Source organism: Grosmannia clavigera (assembly GCF_000143105.1).
Source record: "Grosmannia clavigera kw1407 unplaced genomic scaffold GCSC_173, whole genome shotgun sequence".
Classification (NCBI taxonomy): domain Eukaryota; kingdom Fungi; phylum Ascomycota; class Sordariomycetes; order Ophiostomatales; family Ophiostomataceae; genus Leptographium; species Leptographium clavigerum.
In genome coordinates this window covers 209,832-229,617 of record NW_014040765.1, presented here as the reverse complement: position 1 = coordinate 229,617, position 19,786 = coordinate 209,832, and the positions used below count along the sequence as shown (strand labels likewise).

General features: G+C 59.5%; 8 protein-coding genes across 8 annotated transcripts; 4 read left to right on the top strand and 4 right to left on the bottom strand.

Moving 5' to 3' along the window:
* Positions 1–504: 504 nt before the first annotated feature.
* Positions 505–786, bottom strand: CMQ_7430 (uncharacterized protein; the record flags this gene model as incomplete). Its single annotated transcript, XM_014314435.1, has 1 exon — positions 505–786. One exon carries the CDS (start codon positions 784–786, stop codon positions 505–507), a length of 282 nt encoding a protein of 93 aa, XP_014169910.1.
* A 1,426-nt stretch (positions 787–2,212) lies between these two features.
* CMQ_7343 (uncharacterized protein) lies at positions 2,213–3,262 on the top strand (the record flags this gene model as incomplete). Its single annotated transcript, XM_014314348.1, has 1 exon — positions 2,213–3,262. The coding sequence occupies one exon, from the start codon at positions 2,213–2,215 to the stop codon at positions 3,260–3,262; it is 1,050 nt and encodes a 349-aa protein (XP_014169823.1).
* Positions 3,263–3,490: 228 nt separating this feature from the next.
* On the bottom strand, positions 3,491–5,719 carry CMQ_7535 (ubiquitin fusion degradation protein; the record flags this gene model as incomplete). The annotated part of the gene is made up of 1 exon (XM_014314540.1): positions 3,491–5,719. One exon carries the CDS (start codon positions 5,717–5,719, stop codon positions 3,491–3,493), a length of 2,229 nt encoding a protein of 742 aa, XP_014170015.1.
* Positions 5,720–6,545: 826 nt separating this feature from the next.
* Positions 6,546–8,361, top strand: CMQ_7492 (ubiquitin fusion degradation protein; the record flags this gene model as incomplete). The annotated part of the gene is made up of 3 exons (XM_014314497.1): positions 6,546–6,805; positions 6,973–8,044; positions 8,212–8,361. The coding sequence occupies 3 exons, from the start codon at positions 6,546–6,548 to the stop codon at positions 8,359–8,361; spliced, it is 1,482 nt and encodes a 493-aa protein (XP_014169972.1).
* A 211-nt stretch (positions 8,362–8,572) lies between these two features.
* On the bottom strand, positions 8,573–9,985 carry CMQ_7190 (actin family protein; the record flags this gene model as incomplete). Its single annotated transcript, XM_014314195.1, has 1 exon — positions 8,573–9,985. One exon carries the CDS (start codon positions 9,983–9,985, stop codon positions 8,573–8,575), a length of 1,413 nt encoding a protein of 470 aa, XP_014169670.1.
* Positions 9,986–10,228: 243 nt separating this feature from the next.
* Positions 10,229–11,680, top strand: CMQ_7411 (L-galactose dehydrogenase; the record flags this gene model as incomplete). The annotated part of the gene is made up of 1 exon (XM_014314416.1): positions 10,229–11,680. One exon carries the CDS (start codon positions 10,229–10,231, stop codon positions 11,678–11,680), a length of 1,452 nt encoding a protein of 483 aa, XP_014169891.1.
* A 216-nt stretch (positions 11,681–11,896) lies between these two features.
* CMQ_7278 (c2h2 type zinc finger domain containing protein) lies at positions 11,897–14,588 on the bottom strand (the record flags this gene model as incomplete). Its single annotated transcript, XM_014314283.1, has 2 exons — positions 11,897–14,167; positions 14,220–14,588. The coding sequence occupies 2 exons, from the start codon at positions 14,586–14,588 to the stop codon at positions 11,897–11,899; spliced, it is 2,640 nt and encodes an 879-aa protein (XP_014169758.1).
* A 2,532-nt stretch (positions 14,589–17,120) lies between these two features.
* On the top strand, positions 17,121–18,962 carry CMQ_7418 (uncharacterized protein; the record flags this gene model as incomplete). Its single annotated transcript, XM_014314423.1, has 1 exon — positions 17,121–18,962. One exon carries the CDS (start codon positions 17,121–17,123, stop codon positions 18,960–18,962), a length of 1,842 nt encoding a protein of 613 aa, XP_014169898.1.
* Between the last annotated feature and the right edge of the window lie 824 nt (positions 18,963–19,786).

Here is a 19,786-nt window from a genome sequence, read left to right as displayed (position 1 = left end):
CCTTGGTCAAATTTTTGTCGCTGCATCATCCATCTCCGTACAACAACACATGGTGGCTGCCCGTGTCTGATATACGCATGTTCCCTTTTCTTGTCTCTTGGCCTTTGCCGTGTTGCTTCCAGGTAGAGAGGGTAGAGTGTATTTAATATAGACGGACTATCATAGCTCATCGCGAGAAAAGGCATTTTTAATCTACTTTTCAACACTGCTGTTTTTCGTGACTAGGGCATCTCGGTCCGCTTTGTACTACTATAAACGGCTAGATGAGATCTAGTATGCAATTGCACATGTTTCAAGGTTTCGGATTGCACTGCGTATACGCCTATCACGCACCTGTACTCTAATCGTTGAATTGTGTTCACTTGCTCGCGACTGTAGATGAATTGATGCATTGACTCTATTGTTCCGGCTTTATCCCACCCAAGCATGCGGCCATCGCCAGGATCGACCGTGCGGAGCATTCGTGAAACCGCTAGCAGAAAGGAAAGAAAGATCCAAAGACAACTAGTACAGGCCGACAAGGATGTCACCACGTACGCGAGCCGTCAGATGGACCTCGGCCTCCAGGTCAAGCTTGATGCCCACCATCAGAGCGGCATCCTTGAGCTTCCCGTTGGCGTCAATGGGGCCCTTGAGCAGGTTTCCGACCAGGCCGTTCGGCTGGCCCGACAGATTCGGCATGGCTACGGGCATGCCGGGTCCGAGGTTGCGAGCGGCAGCAGCAGCGGCAGCACCAGCACCAGACATGGCCTGGGCGGCGTACTGTGAGGTTTCGGTGGAGCTCATGGTCTTGGTTCTGTCAAGGGCGTTAGCTTGGAGACGGTCGGCCTCTGGAGGGTGGGAGGGAAGCTCACGAGGACATTTTAGAAGTGGGTAGAGTGATGGGAACGGAGTCTTCCTCTGTGGCGTTGCCCGAGGAATTGTCTGAGATGACGAGAGGGCAAGGCTTGAGATCCAACGGAGATGCTGGACGACTGAGTGGTCGTGAGCTGGGCGGGGGAGCAGCGGGCGAAGGAAGGTCTTCGAGAGAGTGCTTGTAGGTATGGCGACGAGGCAGTACCGGAGCAGGAGGAGCGGAAGAATCAAGAGCAGCGGAAAGAGTGGTGGCAACAGGAGAAGCAGTACGGTCGCTCTGCGATCGTTGACGGTTTGGCTTGGAAGAAGAAGAAGAGGATGGGCTGGTCGTAGAAGTAGTGGTGGTGGTGTTAAAAGAAGGGTCGGCAGAGACCTTTATAGGAAAGCGGAGGGTAGAAGAGCGACGGATGTGTCTTGGCGATGGGGTGGAGGAGGCAGGGGTATCTGGCGAAGAGGAGCGGATTGGTGCGGTAGCGGCTGCAGAGGAAGTTTGCCCAGGGGTCGGTGAGCCTCCCGTGTTAGATGACGTAGAGGTGGAGGACGCGGTAGATAGGCGACGGGAAGACGTGGTGGCTGTTGGTGAGAAGTGCTGGAGTTGTTGACACCACTTCGAAGGTAGAAGCGGTGGAAGAGCGAGAGATGGAAGTAGTTGCTTGGATTGTTGTGTAAGAGCTTGTCTGATGAGTGTCCAGAACAATTCCCAGCTGGCCTTCGGAAGGAGTCCTTTTAAGTCTGAGGCGGCTGTCAGACGGAGACAGAAGCCGATGCTGAGATGAGGTCGTGGCTGCTGAATGGAGACGGCTCAAACAAGCATCGTATGTTGGGCCGTATGTTGGCAGCAGGAGAAGCCGACGAAGACACGGTGACATCAGGGCGGAATTGACGGCAGAGGCAGCAATTGCAACGATTGCTGACAGGCGCGGATGTTGGCATCTGGACGTCTCATTGCCTCGGCGTGCATCTTGCAATCACACCACTGCAGGTCTGTTCGCGAGGAGGCTCGCTGAAACGTTGGGCAGGTGCATTGGTGGTTGGTTGGCCAGATCTGCCAGTCAGGGGGTCCTGCAGCCTTGTCTGTGGCTTGCCTGTTGTTCTCGTCGTTTTAGGTTCCTTTGGATCCACCGATTCTGCCGCAAAGCTTACCTGCGATCAGCCCATGATTGCGGGAAATGGTGCCAACCTAAGACGTGCCGCACCGGCTGCGATTGTTTCTTGCTGTATTTTCCCCCTAACTGCAACGGTCGGGTGAAGGCTTACGGAGTATGTGTGTGAAGTGACACTGACCGGTTAAGCAGAGTGGCTAGCAAGCGATCTGCCATTCGATCATAGCAATGCGTTCATCGTCAACCATCCCACCATGTTTTCTGTGCTGACCGTATTCATCGCCTTTGGGGCCGTCACCGGCATGTCCGAAGGCATCCAGGCATCGCAGCGACGGGCACGCCGCGAGGAGCACCGCAGCCGCAAGAACAACCTGATTGTGCACTGTCCCAAGTCGTCGGCCTTTGCGTCGCAGCTGGAGGGCCGCAGCGTCGTCCTCTCGGGTGGACGGCTGTTTGTCGACACCAGCGACAGCCCGGACCCGGACGCGCCCTTTGGCCACCCGTTTGCCGGCTACTTTCTGCCGTATCCGGAGGCGCGTTATGCCGGGCTCGTGTCGACGATCACGGACGAAGCGCCCATCATGAACTGGGTATTTGCAGAGCGCGAGTCGTATGCGCTCTGCTATGGCGGGCGGGCGGCGTCCGAGGGCAACTTGACGGGCCCGTGGGACTGCACCCGACAGGACCGGCGGCTGACCTTTGGCGGCTGGGAGGGCTTCATGGCGGTGCGGATTCCGCCGGCAGAAGACGGCAGCGGTGGCGGGTTCTGGGCGCTGTATTTTGACCGGGATGGCGATCGGATGAAGAGCAAGCTGGCCGACTGGCCATCGGGGACGCTGGCCGTGGAAGTGACGCTGGCACGACGCGAATTGCGGACACAGCGGCCGCAGCTGACGGCCGAGCAGCTGGCCGAGCTGCAGAAGCGGATGGAGGCAGCCGAGGCAGCCAAAGCAGCCGAGAGGATTGCAGGGGGATTGGAGGAAAAGGCACAGCAGGAACAGATGAGGCTGGAGGGAGAGAGGGAGGAAAGGGAGAGGAGAGAACAGGAGCAGAGAGAGCGAGAGTTTGAGCAGGAGAAGAGGGAACAGGAGAGGAGGGAGCAGGAGAGAGAGAATGAGAAAACAGAAGAAAAGAGGGAAGAAGCGAAGAAGGACGATGTCAAAAAAGAGGACAGAAGCAGTCGAGTCGGAGCGGATGGCGAGACAGACGATGACGACTTCTCCTCGTCGGTGTGCAGCGGGCATTCCAGCTGGCGGGCCAGCAGCAGTGCCATGTCGGCACTCGACTCGGAATCGGAGGCGTAGGTTGCGAGATGTCTTGTCATTTTGTTGTTGTTGTCGATGTGGTAAGATAGATAAAATCGGCCGTGTGGCTGCAACACTTTGGCAACTACGCACAGTTGCACCTGCCCATTTGCACTGCCAAGTTGGCACCTGCCGTATTAATACAACAGTACAACAGTACAATCCATCTATTCTCGTGACTCGCAATTCCATGCATCGCTCCAGATGTCTCTATCCGCCATCCCATCTCTACGCCTCAGTTCCCTTCTCGGGCGCCCAGTTCGACAGCCACGACCACGCCTTGGTCGCATCGGGGCCCTCGGCCTCGCACGCCGCCATGCACCAGGCCAGATCGTAGCGGCCCTGTGCGGCCAGCATCTCGGCCACGGCGCGTCGTTGCTGGCTGGCCTCGTCGACGCAGAGGTGCAACGGGCGAGCGTCGTCGTTCTGGGCGGTAGCCTCGTCGACGAGCGGTCGGACGAGGGGGAGGAGTGCAGCGGAGCCGGCGCCGGGACCGGCAAGCGCGGCCATGATCCGATTCTGGCGCCCAGTCTTGCACCAGACATTGGAGCACCAGGTGTGACCACAGCCCGTCAGCAGCTGGCCGAGGTAGCGACGCTCGAGACGGCGGTGCAGCACGCGACCATCGGGATCGTGGGTGCTGACGTACAGCGGCGCAAAGCAGGAGGCACAGAGACCGAGGGGGTTTTCCTTCTCGGGCCCTCCCACACGCACCACCCCCCTCGCACCCACTCCATACCGCGTGCGGCTGCAGAGGACGTTGCGACAGACCGGCGGCGGCGGGCGGCGCTGGCGGTCGAGAGCATGGTGCTGCAGGTGGGCGCGCATGTCGCGCATGCGCACGATGGCGTCGCAGAGATAGCACTCGGTCGTGCGGGCACCGTCGACACGCTCGTGTGGCGTCATGCCGGTCAGGGCAGCCGTGGCAGCCTCGACGGCCGACTCGGCAGCGTCGCCCTCTTGGGCCACCTCGAGATGGCAGAACTGACACAGAATCCGCTTCGCTGGACAGGTCGTGGTGCGGTGGCGAGCCAGCACCGGCAGCGACGACAACAGCGGCTGCTGGCTGCACGTCTCGGCCGGACAGGCTCGTGGCTGGTGGAAGATGGCGTCGTGCTTCGTCTGGCTCGCTGCCGAGTCGCCCTGGCCGCCGTCGTGCTGATCGGTCGTGCAGTGCCAGTGGTTCTGCCAGGCGGCTGAGCGAATTGGAAACACGTGACCACATTGCTGACAGGCCGCGTTGTTGCGTCGGCAGAAGCTCTCGTGCAGCACCATGGTGCGTGATGGCACCCACTGGCGGCAGTTTTGGCACTGCTCCTCGGTCGGGTCGTGCGCTGTCTCTTTGGTACTTTCCTCCTCATCACGAACAGCCTCTTCTTCCAGGACGACACGCGCACGCAGAGAATACGATGCTGCCGACGAGGCTGTCCCTCCTTTCCAGCCGTGGACGGTCACCAGCAACGCCTCGGCGTCCTCCAGCTCGACGGCCGAGGGCGCAATCGTGATCGTCTTGGCGCCGGTGGCGTCGGCCAGGCCAAAGTTGGCCCAGACGTGCTCGGTCTCGCGTGGTAGTGCTCTCTGGCGTGGTGATCGTGGGCTGATCAGCAGGTCGACCGCATAGCCGGCCTCTTCGTCGGTCTCGGACGGAAGCAGGTCCGACAGTGAGATCTGCAGCGGTCGGGAGCGGTCCCAAGCCGGCAGCTCATAGTCGACATAGTCGCCGGCCAGTACGCGACCCTGCACCAGCCGGAAGATGTCAAGCGTGCCGCCTTCGGAGCTTCCTTTCCTGGCCTGGATCTGTCGTGCCGTCTCGAGAGCCTGCTGCTCGTCGAGGGCCTCGATGTCGACTTCCAGGTCGGTGTCCACGACGCAGATGCCGTCCGTGGCGGGCTGGAAGCCGTCGATGCGCAGGTGGAACGTCTCGTCGGCCGTGCTGCCACGCACCGTCAGCAGGGCATTCCTGGTCAGGGTGGTGAAGGCTTCGCGTAGCTGGCGTTCCAGCAGGGCGCGCCAGTCGGCCGGGTTGTAGCCGGCTTCGAGCGGGCGCAGGTGCACAAACGTGCCCTTGGGCAGCGGTGCAAAAGCGACAGCGATAAGATGATTCTTATTCCCGTTATCGCCACCGTCTTCGTCGTCCTCCACACCTAGAGCCGCTCGCAGATACGGGCTGAGCACGACGTGGCCCTCGTCGGCCGAGAACTCGCGGATGCCTGCAAAGACGGCGCGCTGGTTGGCCGTGTTGACCAGGCGAAAGGTCAGCGGCTGGGGCAGGTCACCGCTGCTGTTGCTGCTGCTGCCGGCCTGCAGCTGGGCTCGGGCGGCGGCATCGAGCAGCGTCTGCAGCGCCGACGGCGGCAGCAGGATCTTGTCGCCCTGCAGCGGCCGGTGGGCAGCAGCCGGGACGGCCGTGAAGACGTCCTTGTAGTGGATTCTGCTGCCAGATGGGCCGTCGTCCATTGTAGTGTGGTTGTGGTGGTCAGCCGGCGGGGAAGATGTGGCCGTGAGGATGTGCACAAGGACACAGCATCTCCGAAGCGAGAGGTGATGGAGAAAGAAAAGAGCTAGGACTAGATGGAAGCCAAGAACGGAAACAACAATGCCAACGCAATGCCAGCAGCCAATGCAGACAAGCACGACAGTCTCAGCAGCCGCAGAAGCCCGTCCAGGCTGCAGCGCTTAGACATCCGAAAGGCCGTTCCTGAAGCTTCCACCAGGCTCTCTCTCTCTCGTCGTGTGTGTCGTCTGCCTGAGGTCACGTGCACGTTGAAATGTGTCACGTGCATTTGCCAGGCTCGCGCTGCCAGCTGGCGCCCCACACGGCGTCGCCCACCCCAACCCCCACCCGAGGTGGCCCAACGGTCGTCCGTTTCTGGGTCCATTTTCGTGCCAGGATGTCGCTGGTCCAGATTACGTCGTATTCCCTCGCAGGGAAGCTGTGGTTGGATGGCCACGGCCCGGCACAACAGCTCTTGGCTGCTCACGCCTTTCGGGGGGGTGGTCTGTCTCATGACCAGTCGTCTCTGGCGACAAGTGTATTTCTGGGCGTGCCCTTTTGTTACGTGTCGGAGCTATAAGACGTATCGTATATGCACGATATCTTATCACGAGCTGAGCTGTGCATTTGGTGTATTTGTCTTGCTTCTTTTGGCTGCGTTGCTATCAAGCTCTGCCTCTTTCAAATTCTCGATTTTCTCGATTCTCTCGATCCTCCCATTCCTCTCGTCAACCCATCCTCTCTTCATCCTCAACTCCCATTTCAGCCTCCTCTCTTCACCACCTCCTCATGCTTCCCTCCGCCTGCCATGAGGCCGACTCCGTCTACGAGATCCAGCCGGGCACATTGCTGCAGCTGTTGGCCAACGCGGTCGTGCTGGGACACACGACACCCTACCTGCCACCATCGGCGCTGCTAAGCCTGGCCGCCACCAGCCGGGCCTACCGCGCCCTGCTCTACGGCACGCCCTCGGTCTTTGGCCGTCTGGACCTGTCGGCCATCGGGCTGGCCGCCGTGCCGATCAGCTCGCTCGACCGCAGCGGTGAGTCGTGGCGTCGGGCCCAGCTGGGCGAGACTTGGCGAGGACAGCTGGACGAGAACCTGACCGAGGATGAGTGTTTGTTTTTTTTTTTTTTTTTCTTTTTTTCTTTTTTTTTTTCTTTTTTTTTCTTTCCTTCTTTCTTATTACCTTTTTCTTTCCCTTTCTGACTGCCAGATTCTACTCCGGTCCGCTTCGCGGCGTCTTCAGTGCGCTCGGCCGCGCTGGCTGGCTGGCTGGCGTGCACACGCTCCTCCTCGACCGTGTCGCTGTCACGGCCGAGCTCGTGCACGAGATCATCACCAGTCCGGCCTACAACGTGCGGATCCTGTCGCTGCGCCATGCCCGCCACCTCGACGAGCACCGGCTGCGCCGCGTGCTGAGTCTGGCCTGTCGGCCAGGTCGACCGGCCGGCATGCCCCGACTGCGCGGGCTCTACATCATTGGGGGGGATGAGACGGAAGACCAAAAGGAAGACCAAGATCGGACGGACGACGGCGACCTGTGGTATCGACGTCGCGGCCGCGTGCTGTCCGGCAGCGCGGCCGTCCAGGCTGCTTCGTGGGCCAGCACGCTGATGGACTGTCGCGGCGTCCTCGCCTTTGATGCGGTCCTCTGTCATGGGCCTCGTCACGTGACATCACCAGGTCCCCCCGCCATCGCCGCCCACGCCCTCGATGGCTGTGCCGGCTGCGGCAGCGCGCCCGAGGGCTGGACCGCCTGGGGCGACGAGAGTGAGCGGACCGACGTGGCCGGCTATGTGTCGCGCTACCCGCTGCTGTGGCCGCCGCCACGGCTGTCCAGCAGCATCCGCGCGGCCATGTGTCCGGAAGGCGAGCCGGTGCATCCGCTGCGCCATCGACTGCGGCCGGCCAGCCCGGCTCGCTTCATCGCCCGCTGTGACGCCTGCATCCACGACCGCATGTGCTTCACCTGCCGCCGCTGGTGGTGCGAGTCGTGCATGCCGGATCAGATCGGGGGTCCATCGTCCAAGGTTGGTCCGGATTGGATATCCTCTTCCGAACACCCAGACACTTGTCCTGCTGACCATGCCAGACTCCTTCCATTGCATATAGCTGTCGTGAATGCGGCCCCAGCGTACGTCCTGCCCAAAGTGTTCCCGTTCTCGAACGGACGGCCGACTTACTACTCCCAGTGCCACGAATGCATCGCCGAGACCCAGCTCTGGTGCAGACGCTGCCGTACTGGCTATTGCACCGTCCACAATGTCGGGTCCAGCCCAACCCACGTATGTTTTGGCTTTTCCCTCTTCTTCTCCTCTTCTTCTCTTGCTGACTGCCAGTGTGACTGTTTGTGCATTCCCTCCGCTCGCTCCTCTTCGTCGTCGAGTTTGTGTTGACAACGGCCCGGCCGATTAAAACAGGGTGTTGTGCACCGTCTTATCGCTACGCCCAGGTAAGAAACACTGCCCTTGTAGCTGTTCCGGAAGCCGCCGTCTGGATGGCCCGGTTTTCTCCCGTCTTCCGCTTCTATTCTGAAGAGGCTAACCGAGGTTATATTATGGACCAACAGCAGCCACGTGTGTCTCTCAAGAGCCACTATTAGGCGTTTGCTTGTGTCTGTTGCTATTTCTTTCCTTCCTTTCTTCTTTCCTATCCGTGTCCATGATGTCATGAAAGCGTGCCGCCTTTCTTACCTTGTTACAGGTTTCAGCGGCTTTCCACTGTATTTCCCTGTATTTCCTTGCTATAAATAAGACAAAAATCCCCATTCCCCTCATCATGGTAGAGGGCTAGCCTGTAACCGACCACCTGCATCAATCCATTACGTCCCCCCCTATGCCGCCCGCAAACTGTCGGGCCACCCAGGCGGCTCCGTGTTCGTCGTAGTCTTGGCGAGTGACGGCGAGCCGGCCGACGACGGCAGAGTCGGCGAAGCGGGTAGCGCTGCGCCAGGTGCAGGTGATGGGGTCGGCCGGACGGGTGAGGCGTACGAGCAGGTCGTCGGGCATGCGGGCCTGGATTTCTTGCTGCAGGCGCTGGACAAAGCCGGGCAGCTCAGCGTTGCCGCCGACGACGACGATGTTGGTCAGGAGAGCAGGCCAGAGGCCGACCGGCAGACAGGAGACCGACTGCGCCACGACATCGGGCAGACCAGGCTGGCCGAGGCCCACGTCGGCGGGGTGGAAGAGCAGCTCGGGCACGACGAAGCGCTCGTTGCGTAGCGTGAGCACGTCTGGCTGCACGTCTGCCGTGCTTGTTGTGGCGGCCGTCCCAAAGTCCCGCACGATGCCTTCCATCCGCGCGTGGTAGTCCGGCAGCACGTACTCCCGAGCGATGCCGTTGCTGCCAGCACGAAACTGGGCGAGCCGGCGACGACGATCAGCCTCGCCATCGTCCACGAGCGTCGTCCTGTCTTGTGTGCCGCCCCGTGTCCCCTTCCAGGTTCGGTCCAGATCGGCGGCAAAGTCCAGGGCCACGTAGCAGGCCTTCTCCTTGATCTCGTTGACAATGTACGTGTCGTGGCGCATGTCGTAGTGGCGCATCGACAGCAGCTTAGTCAGGTAGTTGGTCAGCAGCTTGCCGCCGACGTCGAGCCGCCGCACGGCCGACTGCAGCGGCCGGCCGCGCAGAACGGGCGTGACGGTCGTGCAGGAGTAGCCCGAGTCGATGACGAGCCGAATCTCGGCCGGCGCAGGCTGTTCAGACAGACCAGACGGACCCAAAGGCTCGAGATCCAGATATGCGTTGAACTGGGCCGCCGTGCCGCGATAGTAGCTCGCAAACTGAAACTCCTCAAACACGATCTGGTCGCCGTTGGTCTGCAGTGCCGGCAGCGCGTTTGGCTGCTCCGTCAGCACCAGTCGCGTCTCGGTCGGGTCGCAGCGCAGCGACGGCGGCGCGTCTGCAAAAAACTCCTGCTCCCAGATCGCCCGCTCCGCCTCCCAGCTGACAATGTAGCCGCGCTCGACCGGCCGCCGGAAGGCCATCTCGCCAAAGTCTCGGCACTGCGCTAGCTCTGAGCCCATGTACGTGCGGCGCTGCCGGTCACGCGCTAGGCAGTTGGGAATGACACGGGGAGATGCAGATGCAGATGCTGATGCTGATGCCGACGCCGCATCGTCGCCCTCTGCGAAGCCGGCCTTAATCGTGTATGCGCCGTTGTCGACCACTAGCGTCCGCGTCGGTGCGGCCGCCGTGGCTGCCTTGCTCTTGCGACCTCCTGCCATGTGATGCTGGTCCGTGAGACAGCGATGATGGTGTGTGATCGATGCTTTGCTGGAGCTCAATATTTGATTATGTAAGCATTTGATGTGAAATAGATAGATACACAAAAGTCACGTGGGTCTGCGTGTCTACCGCTTACGGAGTACTCGTACCCACTGAATATATCTTAAGCATTCGCACGATGATTCTGCTACCCTGACAAGCCTCTCGACATCCCGAACAGCAGCGCAAGGACGCAGTGGCCAATGGACGACTCTCAGGCCGTCGTGTCGTCCCAGGACGCCGAGGTGCCGGTCGCCGACCGTGTCGACGGTCCCAGCCTCCTCGACCATGTCTCCCGTCTCCACCCCCTCAAGCTCAACCCCCTCAAGCTCAACCCCCTCCAGCTCCACCCCCTCGACCCGCCACGACCGCCTCTCCGGCCGCTCGCCGAGGTCATGCCCCCTCTGCTGCTCGGCACGGCCACCTTCAACACCCAGTACGTGGCCGACCCGGCCCAGATGCCGTACCGTGCCATCGTGCGCCGCGCCCTGGTCGATCTGGACGTGCGCGGCTTCGACACGTCGCCGTACTACGGGCCATCCGAGGCGCTGCTGGGCGAGGCTCTAGAGGCGGCGACGGACTCTTCAACGGTCCCGCGGTCCTCCTACTTCCTCGAGACCAAGGCCGGCCGCGTCCACAGCGCCGGCTTCGACTACACACCGGCAGCCGTGCAGGCCAGCGTGCGCCGGTCGCTCCAGCGCTTGCGCACGTCCTATGTCGATCTGGTATATGCGCACGACGTCGAGTTCGTGACGGCGGCCGAGGTCGTGGCAGCAGTGCGAGCACTGCGGGCGATGCGAACGGACGGAAGCGAGAAAGGGGCTCTCCGCTATGTCGGCATCTCCGGCTACCCGGTCGATGTGCTGGCCGGACTGGCCGAACAGATCCTGCACGAGACCGGTGAGCCGATCGATGCGGTGCTCAGCTATGGGCATTGCACCGTGCAGAACGAGCAGCTGTTGCGGAAGTTGCCGGTGGCCGTTTCCGGTTCTTCCGTTTCCACCGTTTCCACCGTTTCCACCGTTTCCACCGTTTCCACTTCCACTTCCACTTCCCCCCTCTCTCGATTTCACGCCGCCGGCGTCTCCGTCGTCCTCAACGCCAGCCTCCTCAACATGGGCCTTCTCACGACTCGTGGTGTCGCCTCTGGTCCCCTTGCTGCCTGGCATCCCTCGCCGCCTGGCCTCCGACTCGCTTGCCAGCAGGCCGCCGCCGTCTGTCGCCAGCAGCTCGGCCTCAGTCTCGAGCACGTGGCCCTGCGATATGCACTCGATCTCTGGGCACGAACTGCTGCTGATGCCGGACTCGGGACCAAGGCCGTTGGACAAGACCCTAACACCTCTTCTTCCACCTCCACCCCCTCCATCGGCCCCTCTGTTCTTGGCGTAACCTCCGTCGACGAACTCACCGAGACCGTCCTTGAGTGGTGGAGCGTTCTCGACCGTCTCGGCATCCCCCATCGATCCGTTCCTGAAGACGACACCATCGCTACTACCACTACCACTACCACCACCACTTCTGACCCCCTCAACATCACCGCCTTCGTCCACGACCACCTTTGGCCCGTCCTCGGCACCTGGAAGGACTATGCCTGGCAGAGTCCTCCTGCCGACTGGACCAACCAGCTCACTTCCCAAGACGCTCCAACCCGATAGCATAGCTTTAGACCATCATATAAGAATTCATGCACAGGTTTATCCTTCATCCACACACTCTCACACAAAATGCATTCTGCCAGTACCTTGTAGCATGCCCCACTCTATCCCCACACTGATAATAAAACACTCTGACCCTATGAGGCCGTAAACAATGCTTCGTGAACAATAAAGCCCAAACTCCCATCCCATCAAATTATTTTCTCTCCATCCCCCTTAATCAAACTCATCCGACGGCGCCGGCGTCCCTGGCGTGATCATCACTTCCGGAACCGACCGGCTGGTCTTATCCAGTCCTGTTGCCAGCTGCAGCCGCTCAAACGACCTCCGTTCAGCCAGTTCGACGTGTTCGCCGTGGGCCTCCCGAACCTCCTCCTTCTGAGATCCCGCCGATCCGGTCGAGCCGTCCTTGTCGCGCTCAATCGCCGACAGCCGTCTGCCCGCGTTCTCGCCCTCCAGCTGCACGCCCACAAGCTCCGCCAGACTGCTAAAGTTGAACATCGGCTCCATGCTGGTGCTCGGGTCTCGCTCGTCCCCGTGATCCGCCCCGTCTTCGCTGCCACCGCTGCGGCTGCCCAGGCTCAGCCCGCTCGCTCGGGGGTCCTGTACCGCTTGCCCTGCTGCCGAGTTTCCCGGACTCGACGACGATACCGATGACGCGCTGCTCATCTGTCGCAGGTGTGACGGCCCTGCCGATCGCTGCGCGCTCGAAGTCGGACGAGACTCGCTCTCGCTAGCTACAGCCACAGACACGGCCACACCTGCTGTCGGCCCTCGATCCACCTTCTTGCCCTTGTCGCCTGCACCTTCGCCTGGTGTTGCCGGACTGCTGCTGCCGCTTCCGCTTCCGCTTCCGCTTCCGCTTCCGCTGCTGCGTGCTGCCATCGCGTTGGCCACGCTGGCTTCCACCCGCAGATTTGACGCTCCGCTGTTGCCTCTTCGCCGTCCGCCAATTCCCAATCCCGACAGGCTCAGCGAGCTCGCGCTGGCCGAGCTGTGCCCGCTTCCACCGCTCGCTCCGTACACGCCCGACCCGCTGCCGTGCTGCTTCGACGCTGCCTTGGCCGCCTTCCGCTCATCCTTCTCGCGTCGCTTCGCCTCCTTGCGCTGCTCCTTCTCCTCCTTTCGCCGCCGCTCGTCTTCCGTTGCCAGTGACTGTCGAAGAGCCTCCCTAAACATCAGCTCTTCGAGATCGTCCATCCGGCTTCGTCTGTCTACTGCTCCAGCAGCTCCTGTCGCTCCAGCAGCTCCTAACGCTCCTGCACCTCCCGCACCTCCCGCACCTCCCGCCACCCCCGCAACTGGCCCGGAGCTTGACCGTGGCCCCGGCTCCATCGTCGGTGATGGCCCGTCGCCGCCTTCGCCGCCGTCACTCTGCCCGCGTGCAGGGCTTGCTTCTCTGTCGCGTTGGTTGCTGCTCGAACCCGCCCATCGCCCGAACCGTCCGACCCGAAAGGTTCGCTGCTCCGATCCGATCAGAAATGCTGCCGTGTGGAGCGCCGTCGCTGCCGCTGCCCGTCGTGCAATGTGCGCCCGCTGAGACGCCAGCTTCGTCGACCAGTCTGGCCGAATCCGGTCCGTCGTCACCACGTTCGGCGCCGTCGCCGAGAGTGATTGCGTTCTCCGCCGGCCCGTCGGCGGACTTGTACTGCCAGCCACCGCCAGCGAGCTTGGCATCAACGAGTTGACCGTGCTAGTCGACGACATCGCCGTTGCCATCGCCCCGATCGCCGCACCCGACCCGTAGCTCAGCCCTCGGCGGAACGGCGGTGGCTCGTACGTGACCCCAAACTCCGGCTGCTGGCAGTACGGACAGCTCGCCGGCTCCGATATCAGCAGCCCGGCCTGTTCTTCCGGGTTCGCCCCCTGGTTTTCGTGGTTGTCACCGTGGCCCTCGGGGTAGTGTGGCTCTGCCCGCTTGATCTGCACAAAACATTCACTGCAGAGCGGCTGGTCACAACACCGCGTGTGGTTGAGATAGGGGGGGTACGTGATGAAGCAGATCGGGCATTCTGTCGCGTTCTTGTACAGAAACACTTCAATCGGCTGTCCGTTGACAAAGGGATCGTGAGGAAGTGTGATCTCGCGCGGCGTCAGATCCGTCGACGACCCGTTGCGGGACGACACACTAAGAGCCGCCGCAATCGCCTTGGCACGCGGCCTGAACGGAGACGAGCCCGTCCGAGAGGATCCCGGCGTCGTGGGCAGAGACAGGGAGGGAGACGACGTACCGGCGAGCGATCCTGTAGGAATGCACGCCGCTGTGTTCGCGGCCGACGGTCCAGGAACGGCCGCACTGCCGGGAACAGTCAAGTGCTGGTCCCCGGCGCTTGACAAAGACGGATGCTGTGGAAGGAAGCCCTCGGGCGGCGGCTGGTCTGGCGGAGGAATGTCGAGGCCGCGAGCAGCAGCCACAATCTGATACTCGGTCCAGGTGTCAGAGAAGTCCTGCAGGCCTCTCCAGAATGGCGCCATCTTTCGGTCGATCTGGAGCATGGCTGGTTAGCGACGTCATTCCCGGTGGAACCCAACTCCTTACCTGCAGCTGCCGGACAACAGTCTTGTTGAAGTCTTCCGCCCCAACATACGTGCCCAGAGTCACGAGGTATCCGCCGTCGACGTGCTCTTCTCTCATGCTGCGCTCCCGCTCCACCAGCCGTGCCTGCCGCTCGCGCTCGAGCCGTCTGGCCTCGCGTTCCTGTCGGGTCTCGCGCCGCTCGCTCGACGAGCTCGAGCCTGGCTGCAGGCCTAGCAGCCCACCGATGTCGGGACGTCCCACCCGGCCGTGCGACCGCGAGCGGCCATCGTGGCCCTGAGGCTGCGACGACGACTGCCCCAGCTCGGATGAGCCGGTCGGCCTGAAGGCCCGGGCATCATGCCGCGATTCTTTCGTGTTGGAATTGCCCATGGCGAGCGATGAACGCGTGCCTGCCGGCTCGCACACCGGTGACGCAGTCGTTTACTGGGTTTTCGTGCAGATCTGGATCAAATGGCGGGGCGCTGTACGATGGGGAGACCCTTTCTGTTGTCCTGCTCGGGCACGATTCCCAGAAGTAGGCGGTGAGATGAGCAAGGAGCAAGGCGGTGGAGGTACAGAGGCCAAACAAAAGGCTCAAATCAGGTCATACAGCTCATGCGTGCTCGTTTGCCGGCGACAACGATGGCGAATGTTGGGCCGCGGCACAAGGGATGCTGACAAGCTGACACGCTGACGACGATGAGGCCGTCGAGGCAGAATTTGTTTGTTGCTCAGCCAATCTCCGATTTCCAGGAAGCCGGTCGTCCCGGTTGCTCGTCACATGAGAAGCATGCGATAGCAAGGAAGGGATGTCGAGGCCAAATGCTGCGGAGGGGAAGGAAAGTGACGGGAGTGGGGCCGATTAGTCATATAAAGAGCACGTGATGACGCCGGCTCGTTTGTCTGCCTGTACGGAGTACATAGTACGGAGTGTTTCTACACTCTATGACGTAGAGAAGTGGACATTGCTTTCCATATACGGAGTACTCCGTACCCATATTTCCTTCCTGCAGGAACCTAGCCCAGTCTAGCTCGACTTATACAAGCTTCGCATCTCGGTTGTTCGTCGACTGCTCTCGCTTGGTTTGCGAGCCCCTGCTAGCACTCTGCAGACTGTCGTGGATCCATCAAGGAGCTCGTCCATGTCCTCAGGGTAGATCACATAGACAATTTGCGGCGCAATGCTTGGCATATCGCTATGGTCCTCGGCCGCATACAATGCCTACTAAACATATATCGGAAGATAAACAACGCCGATGGCCAGAGGACATAGTCTGATCCTAGAGCCTAGAGCCTATCCTTTCATTGTCGACTGGCCGCACCTGAGCACGACAAACAAGCCCTCCCACTACTCAGCAAATTTGAGGCCGCGCACCCGCAGGATGTGGAAAAGATCCGGCTGGCAAAATGAGGTGGAAAACCCAACTACTGGCCCCGTTACCTACAGCTGTTTTTCTATTGCGAGTTGATACACAAACCAAACCAGCGAGCTAAGATCGGGTGGAAAATAGGAGGAAAGGGGCGAGAAGAATGCTGACGAGACGAGAGACGCACGATCCGTTCGGAGGTCGAGCTTGGTTGTTGGCCGGCTTTTCTTTCCGTCCAGCCTGTGAGTGCTGATGAGCTGGAGCACTCGGCGGCGGCCACTAGGCCATCAAACAGCTGTTCTCTGTATGGAACACCTTCCCGTCCCCAACCAATCTTGCCTTGCCTCCAATTCGGTTTCCGCGAATATTTCCTACGTGAACAACATGCTGCCAGGAAAGGAATTGGACTGGCTTCTGGTCCTAGTGCTTGGAGGGCCCTATGACGATAGCACGCTAAGATATCGAGCCCTATGATTCGTCCTTTTAACACGGCTGCAGCTCGCGATCAGCAAGCATCACTGACACGACGTAACGAAGCACGAGGCTTGGAAACAACGGCACAGGACGGCAGCAGACGACAAACAGTCCAGAAAAATGCTGGGCTTTCCGCATTATTTGCAAAAATGTACGATGGGAGGGAGATTCGAACTCCCGCGACCGAAGCCATATGATTTCTAATCATACCCATTAGACCACTCTGGCATCCCACCACTTTCCTGTTGATTTTGCCGCGCATCGGCGTATGTATCGAACGCTGACAAATCATAGTAAAGTCGCAGGATGCAAGATGTACAGGACGCTGTGTATGTTTAGGCGGAGATCCTCTGCGGTGGGCAGACGCATAGCAATGGTATCATGGTGCCTGCTTAAAGTCCAGATCAGTCAGGCAAGGCTCTACCTTTTTATCATTGCCCGGTATGATCTTACCAAAAGCTAAGCAAGTTCGAGCTTATCTCTTAAATCTAATTGTTTAACTCAGAAGCTTGACAGTTGTATTAGGAAAGACACTAACATATGGCAAGTTGTGCTATTGTTCGTAGTTGGTAAACATGACAAAGTTGCCTTGAGTGAATATAACGGACAAAATCGAATGGCACGTCTTGCTTTCACTGTTTCCCACTTCTTTCCCAATTACCCTCCAGCAGTTTCTCCAAAGGTACTGCCTCACCCTACTAATCTTTCTTCACCCATCGACGCACAAACTCAGATTGTCGGCGGTTCTCGGCACAATTTCTAGGCTTGCATTCAGTCCTGACTTCACTTTGGCCTCAGTCTTTCTTCGCTTCAGCAGCAGTCTGCTGCATCTCTGCCCTTCACCACTGACTGCCTCTACACCGAAGCCGCACTGCGGCCTTTCTCTCGGCTCTATCCCTCTTCGTAGTAACAGGCAACAGCAGCTTCGGTATTCCTTGGCTCCACCCTTTGATTTCACTCTCATTCACTTTGATCATAACAAAAATTTTCTTCGATGCTTCATGTCCTCTAACCTAAGCCCCAAATCGCATGTGCTCTGGAAATTTATTCAACCAAAGGGCACAGAGGCCGCAGTAGCAGCATGCAAAAAACAGAGTCGACTGCCGGTGCCTCTGGCATCAGCGGCACGCCGATCCCATACGACAACGAGATTATCGTGCTGGATAGCGACACAGAAGACAGCGACGGGCCCGGACGCAATCACGACGCAGATGACAGCGGTGGTGGCTGCACGGGCGACGACATGACGTCGACTGAGCATCTTATCGACGAACAAGGCGATCTGCAGCTGGTAGTGACGGCTGGACCGCGAATCCGCCAAGTCTTCCGAGTAGATTCGCGGGCTCTGGCACGGTCGTCTGAGTTTTGGCACCACCTAATCAACACTTCTGATGATGGGCCGCCGACAAGCAAAGACATAGTAGAGGTAGACACGGGACCACAGTATACCTTTACGTCCCTTCAAGCCTTGCTCTCACAGCCAGACCCTCCTGCTCTCGTCCCTGCAGCCGAGATGTCGACGCCCACGAGAACGACAGGTTCCATTTTTGGATGGCCTGATAGCCCAGACACCTCCTCACGACCTCTGGCATCGCAGTGGATGAGCAACCATCAGAGCTTGGGAGGACAAATGCCTGCCGGATCACCATCTCAGGTACCCCAGACGTCTTCGGCATCCCCAACAGCACCAGCCAGTCCTTTTTACAGTATGACGGTGAGCCCTTTTGCGAGTGCTAGCCACAACCAGGTAGACGCTTTCAGCTCTGTGGCTCCTGTTCCGTTCATCTTGCCGGGAACGCCGGTGACGACAGCGACGACGACGGCGACAACAACATCGGCTAGCGGGGTTGTCTCTGGCATGTCCAACCCTCTGCAGGCCACCGAAGCCGGCCGCACGATCCACCTCGACCTGGCCGAGTACCGGACGCATGTGGACTGTCTGGGCACGCTGCTGTATGCAGCACACGGACGGCTGGACCGGGTGCCAACGCAGCCGACACTGCGCGAGTTCTGCTCGCTGGTTGTGTTGGCCAACCGATGTGACATGGTGCCGATCATGCGCGGACACATCCACACCTGGCTGCACACGGCAGTCATGGCAGACGACGACGAAGACGATCTGGGCGGGCTGAACGGCCGGGGGAAGGGCAGCGGAAGCAGCAGCAACAACGGCCATGGCCGTGGTGGTGGCGTGCAGTCGCCGGGGATTCCACCAGGCCTGTTCACACGGCTGCGCATCTTCTGGGAGGTTGGCAGCCAGACTGAGTTTCAGCGGACGCTGGCTATGCTGGCGTGGCACACGCAGATGGACGGCAATGGCGGCTTGGCCTGCAACCAGCAGAACTCGCGACTGCCGCGGCCGGTTGTGCGGGAAGAGGTCGTGGCGGTGACTGGTGTTGCAGACAATGTTGCTTCGCACCGGAAGCGCATCATCACGCTGGCCCTCGACCTACTACACCGACGCATCCAGCTGTTGCAGGGCCCGATGTCCGGATCGAAGCTGCCGCCCGACCAGAGCGACGGAAACACCATCACAGCCTGCGACGCCAATGGCGAGAGCTGTTCGTGTGCTGTAGGCAAGCGGGCGGGCCGCGACTGCGATGCGTACTATTACGGACTGTTGGTGCAGGAGCTGGGACGCAAACGTGTGGATCCGCACAGGCTGCCAGTGCCGGCGGCGGTCCGCAAGAGCCCCCATGCGCTGTGCGCCATCCTCGAGTACGTGCACGACGCCATCGATGAGCGCACACAGCCGCTGCAGAGCCGCTTTCTCAATGGCCATGGCCACTGTAACCCGTTGAGTCCTATGATCGTACAGCTTAAGAGTCTTCGGGACGAAGATACCGCCGATTTGACCGAGGCCCAGCGGAAACACTTTCAGGAGCAGAGCCTGAAGATGGGAAAGAAGTATTGGGGGATGTAAGGGACGAGATGTGGTGTGAAAGGGATGATCCGAGAAAGTTTTTGATGTGTGACTGGTCGGTGAAAGATGCATGAAACATGTAGGATACCCAGATAAACATGTTACTAGTACGCAGCTATACTAACAGTCTAGTCTCGGCAGTTGCGACCTGGCCGCGGAGGAAAGAGCTCCAAAAATATAGTATCCAATATCGTTTAGGGTTTTCTCTTCTTCTTACATATCACCATGCCTTATATGATATAGTTCTCTTTTACAAGATGTCCAGATTTTTCACATCACTCTGACGAGAAGTATCTCCATATGGCATATGCTATTAAATAAATTGTAAATTGCTTTGCATCAGAAAAACTTCTGTAATCAGCAAAGAAAAGGCCTAGCTCGACGGCCACATGCGAACAAAGGTTGTGTCCCGGCACTACAAAGGATCTTTGGGCAGTATGTCCGCATTGGAGGTTTCAAATTTGTTGCTCTTGGACCGTGAATAAATAAGTGCTCGCCAGTTGTCAATTCTTGGACCGAAGATTGTACAACTTAAGGGAGCAGCGTTCTTTGATTATGGCTCGGTCTCTACATCAAGCCATATTAGAATATATCTCATTTGGTGACCAGCTTGAAAGCAGCCAGATGCTGCCATGTGTGATGATAGCTCTTGCTGGACCAGTTTTCCTTGGTCTACTTTTATCCTCTCGATACGATCTATAAGCTACTCCTCGACGCGTAATTAAACTCGTATCGAGGCTATTGAGGTTCAAGTGCAGTTCTCAGAGAAATTTGTGGATCTCAACAAAACCAAAAGAGAAGATGAGACTAAGGTGAAAACAAGG